Source organism: Octopus bimaculoides, chromosome 5 (genome assembly GCF_001194135.2).
Source record: "Octopus bimaculoides isolate UCB-OBI-ISO-001 chromosome 5, ASM119413v2, whole genome shotgun sequence".
Classification (NCBI taxonomy): Eukaryota; Metazoa; Mollusca; class Cephalopoda; order Octopoda; family Octopodidae; genus Octopus; species Octopus bimaculoides.
Window position 1 is genome coordinate 17,314,687 of NC_068985.1, and position 5,378 is coordinate 17,320,064.

At 33.5% G+C, this 5,378-nt stretch overlaps 1 protein-coding gene across 2 annotated transcripts in view; it reads right to left on the reverse strand.

The window, feature by feature from the left end:
* Positions 1–3,736, reverse strand: part of LOC106868497 (E3 ubiquitin-protein ligase MARCHF8) — a 71,242-nt gene extending 67,506 nt beyond the window's left edge. Inside the window, exon 1 of one of the 2 annotated variants that reach the window (XM_052968158.1) lies at positions 2,733–3,736. Coding sequence is in view for 1 of the 2 variants with exons in the window: in XM_014913804.2 (XP_014769290.1) it covers positions 2,733–2,849 (117 nt within the window). In the remaining variant the exon portion in view is untranslated. The remainder of the gene's footprint in view (positions 1–2,732) is intronic. The other variant, XM_014913804.2, reaches the window with a different exon arrangement.
* Positions 3,737–5,378: the final 1,642 nt, after the last annotated feature.

The following is a 5,378-nucleotide window of genomic DNA, read 5'->3' on the forward strand; positions in this document are numbered from 1 at the left end:
TAATATAAATATATATATATATAATATAAATATATATATATATAATATAAATATATATATATATAATATAAATATATATATATATATATATATATGCATATAATATAAATATATGCATATAATATGAATATATATATAATATATGCACACACACACACATATATATACATTTATATATACACACACACACATACATAAATATACATTTATATATACACACACATATACTTACACACACATATCAACCCAGCACTCTACTTCCCTCCTTCTTCACTAGGCCTATGCAAGAGACTGTATTGATCAACCCTGGTCAATCTACCTGTGTCCACCTTCTATCCTCCACCCACACCCAAATTACTTCAGTCCTGATCTTAGCAGACATATCTCTCACCTCACCACCTGTGAAGCTTGCTTGCTCACTGTTATCCTCCACAGCCCTCACCTCTTTTCTTCTCACTGTCCCCTCCCAACATCTCCCCTGCCTCAATACACTCTCATCTCTCCCTCTCTCGCTTACCCTCTATGGTCCCAACATCTCTCTTACCTTCAATGACTCTCTCTAGATCCTCACCATCCTAATTTTTCTTTTGCCCTTTCATTGACCCCACCAAACCTATCAACATAATCCATTGCACCAATCCTTACCACTTTGTCCCTTCCTTTCTCAGTAACCACTTACCTCCCTCACCTATGTACCTGCCATACGCCCTTCCCCTGTACCTGCCATACTCTCTTCCCCTGTACCTGCCATACTCTCTTCCCCAGTAATGGCTACTGTTACTCTCACCACAACCATACTCTCTCAACAATAAATCTGTTCCTCTCATCATCTTCCGTGAAATCCTTACGGAACCCTTCTCTGCTATTCTCTTGCAATTATGAGGGTCCCATTACATTACGCCCGTTAATTTTGCAGCTTGCAAGGTGACCTCACAAGTAATGGTGCAATAAGAAAAACACCCAGTACTCTCTGTAAAGTGGTTGGTGTTAGGAAAGGTATCCAGTTGTAGAAACAACGCCAAAACAAACGCTGGAGTACAACGTGTTCTGAATTGTCAGTTCCTGTAAAACCATCCAAACCATGCTAGTATGGAGAGCAAAGATTAAATAATAGTCATTTATGTGTGTGTGTGTGTATATATATATATATATACACACACACAAATATGTATACGTCTGTACCCACACATATACATACTCACCTACATACGTGAATTTACATCGATATCTACATATATACATGCATATGTATATTCACACACACATACACATATATATATATATATATATATATATATATATACATACATACATCAACAAAAATACTTACATATATTAATGATTTCAAACTTTTGGCACATGAATAGGTATATGTACACATGCATAATAATAGAATAATATAAAACACACACACACAAATATATATAATTTCTGATTATTTAACGCTGCATTTCTCAGGAAAGAATTATAAAAATAAAAGTAGTTCAAATCGAATCAAGGTTACAATGACATAAGTAAAACGATAGAAAATTTTGAGTCATTGATACCGCCCTTGAAATTCAAACAAGTTTAGTTATTTTAATTGAAATATTTATTCAGGTTTTTTTGTGGGGTGGGGTATGTTATTAAAGCTACTAAAATGGCCGAAATGTTTGAGTTTTCTGTTAAAATAAACAACCAATGCGCATTTATATAGTTAACCACGCAGCTAGTATGGACCAAACATGTAGTTGACTTTGTATTGACATGGTAAACGAATATTTGAAGCAACGTTGAGGGATCAAATACAAATTTATTCCGACATTCTTTGGACCTGTTTTAATCATTTCCGGCATAAAATAACCCATCTAAGACATAAAAGAGAATATTTACATAGCTCAAATATTATTTTTTTTGCCTCTTTGTTATTTCTAACCTAAATATTTCGGAAATTAAATATTAAATACTGCCAGTATAACATCTGTAATTCGGAAGGAGGGAATTTTCAGCTAACACGGTCGTCATGGAGGTTGATATAAGACATCAGTTTAGAATAAATATTACTAACAGCTGCACACTTTGTGTTTCTAATTCTTGTTCTTTTAGCTTTAAAAATCAAAGCTTAGCAAAGGTTACCGAGTTTTAACATTTCCCGAAACCTCAGAAGTAAACAGACAGGTTCCTTCCTTCGATCTTATCTCTCTGCAACTGTCATATTTTTGTTTTAAATGTTTATATTTACTTCGATCAACGAAGCTAAGGTTTATTATATTGAATTAAATTAGTAGTCGTCGATAATTTTACGTTCATAACAAAAACAACTGCAGTTTATTATACAAAATCCTGATCACTAAAGGATTATTTATATTTCTTTAAAGCGATTAGAAGAAAATACGGAAAAATAAATGTAAATATGTCTCTGAGAAGATTAATTAAAATCCCTGGAAATTCCCCCATCTTAGACGTCGAAAATATACTAAATTGTCATTAGTTAGTTAAAATAACAACATACTAAGATATTCCTTGTGAAAAATGCAACTGAATGATTTGGGAAACATTTTTCTTGCAATTATTTCCTCATCGCATTGCAAATAAAATGTTTCTAATTTACAAAGATATTTGTATTTTCTTTTCTTTTTGTTTTTGCTCTTCAAGTAAAGGTGTTTTTTTCTTCTTTTGTTTCCAGATCTAATAAAAATGAGCTAAGGGATAAAAAAGACAATACAACACATTTGTGTTTTTTTTTTAATTACCTTGTTGCTTTCCTTCCTTTTGTTAGCCACGGGCTTCTCTTTTGGGTCTTTCTTCATGCTTGAATCATTTCCCCCTTTGTTATTGTGTGGTGCTACTGAGGTTTGCTGGTCTGGCATTTGACAGACATGAACGTTGTTAGCCAGACAAGAGAGAGAGAGAAACAGAGAGATGTGTAGATAGAGACAGAGTGAGTCAGAGTGAGAGAGAGCGAAAGATAGGGAAAGGGAAAGAGAAAGAGAGAGAGTTGCGTGGGATCGTACCTACGAGCAGAGCAAGTTATTGCGAGATTGTCAACAAAACAGATGGTTTAAGTAGTAAATCATGCCAAATATTAGTCAGAAATATACATACATGCATATATATGTATGAATGTATATATTTCAAAACGAAATGCAATCAGCTGTTTACAGTTTGAAGTGTCTACTTATTAACTGCAAGGAAGGGTTCATATTAAAGGCATTTCATAAGACTCCTGAATATTAGCATATGTATGAATAAATACACATGCAAAAGCGACTCTTTATTGCCACAACAATGAATTGAAATTAACACCACTCTCAATTATAGATTTGATAGTTATTATTATATATGTGTGTGTGTTTGTATGTATGTAACAAAGAAAACTAATCGATATATATATATTAAAAAAAAAGACTTTCCTTTCGCCTAAACGGAAAAAAGACACCAAACTATATTAATAGATATTTCTAATATTCTACCCGGCCTTGTTCACATAATGGTGTTTCCATTTTCTGGTTTTCACCCAGGAAACATTTTTTTTATGACTGTCGTAGTGAAAGTTGAAATAATGTAAATAAAGCCAGAAAAGAGTGAAATATGCTTCCCCTGTTCAGAAGTAGGTAAGTTCAGTGTATACAGGAGAGATCGATTTTATTCTTATGTTCAGAAATAAGCAGTTCAGCGTATACAGGGGAGATCGATCTTATGTCAAACCGAAGTTAAATTTGACGAGGGATGATTGAACCACCATTTTAATGTTTTTAAACGGGATATATGGTTTATTCCACATAATAAATATGCATTTATAAAATTTATAGTATGCTTAAAACTTTCATTTGAGACAAAAAAACGAAATGTTTCTTTCTTCTTTTGGTAATTCTGTCGTCAATATATAATCTTTAATATGTGTGATTAAAAGCCTCTCTATATTGCATTTTGCCAATAAAAAAAATCTAAGCTTCTTTGTCGTCCATTCAGTCATAGATATCGTCCAAAGATTTTTGTATTTCTATTTGTCTTCCTCTATACTGAACAGTTTCTCTGAAGAAGAATGAGCCAAACGCAACTTAGTAGCGATATATATAACCCTGCAGTTCTTTCTTTCTCTTTCACTCTTTCTGTAATACAATTGATTTATGTAAACAGAAATCTGTCGCAAAACTAACTTGATTCTATAGATATGGTTTATATTTTAAGCAAAAGAAGTACTGCAATGATGTATAAATACATAATGCTGTTTCTTCATAAATAGAAAAAGGTTGAGTCTTTCTCCCCTTAAAATAAACAAATGGAATTTTTTTCCACAAAAATTTTGAAATTAAAGAATCGTCGTCCAAGGTGTATTTTGTTTACAAAAGTATGAATCAAGATTGATATGCTTCCATGAACTCAAATTATTTGACATGGTGTAGGTTCCAGTTTTTCCTTCACAAACGGATTAACATCTATTTGGCCATGTCATAAATGAGCAAGTCTGTGAAACAATCCTGAACCACACTGAACCCACAAAGACTTTCTCACAACGGATATGAAAATAAGCTGAGATTGTATGGCCATGTGCCATATAAGAAGATCCAATGGTTTTGCAGAGGCCTGTTCTTAAAAAAACTGTAGTGGCGGGAGAGAAGATGGACGATGAACAGGGAAATAATTAACGATGGCTCGAGGACTGTTGCAGATGGGAAAACGGTATGTCATTACGGTCTCTCTAAGACCCCCATCATGAGTTGAAGACTCATGGAAGGAAAGTTGAATTAACATTAGGTTGTTGTCTAATATACCTTTTGGATTATAATATACGGCATGCATTTATTAGAGCAGACCAGTTTGCCAAATATGTTTGATATAATAATTATGAAACATTATATACATTGCACAGGTGCGCTACAACTGAGGTAAAATGGGACAGAAAGTAGTAATAAGTCAAGTAGAGAAAGCAATGAAAGGCAAAAGTGCATAGAAGATGGGATAAAACGTAAGAAAGCAGAAATATGAACAGTGAAAAGGCCATAAACTGGAAATTGTACTTCAAAAATAAAATGTTGGTGAATTTCGTGAACCATGGAATTTTTCAAAGATACAATATCCTGACAGTTAACAACCGATGTGGGTAGTTTATTCTATGCTTCGACAATACTGAGAATGAAAAAGTGTTTCCAAAAGTCATGGGTGTTGCGCTGAGTTTTGATTTTATACGTCTGTCCACGAGTAATAGAAGTATTGAATTCAAAAAAGGTTAGATAAATAGTCAGTGGGCATTTGACGAAGGTCTTATTGAGTGATGCTAAGACACCTTCGGCCCTTCTTACGATTTTGGAAATGTAGTTTGTTCAATGCAGAACATTATTGACAATACTGTCAAGGTCATATTCGACACAGGCTTCATAAGGTTGGTGTTGTGGAGG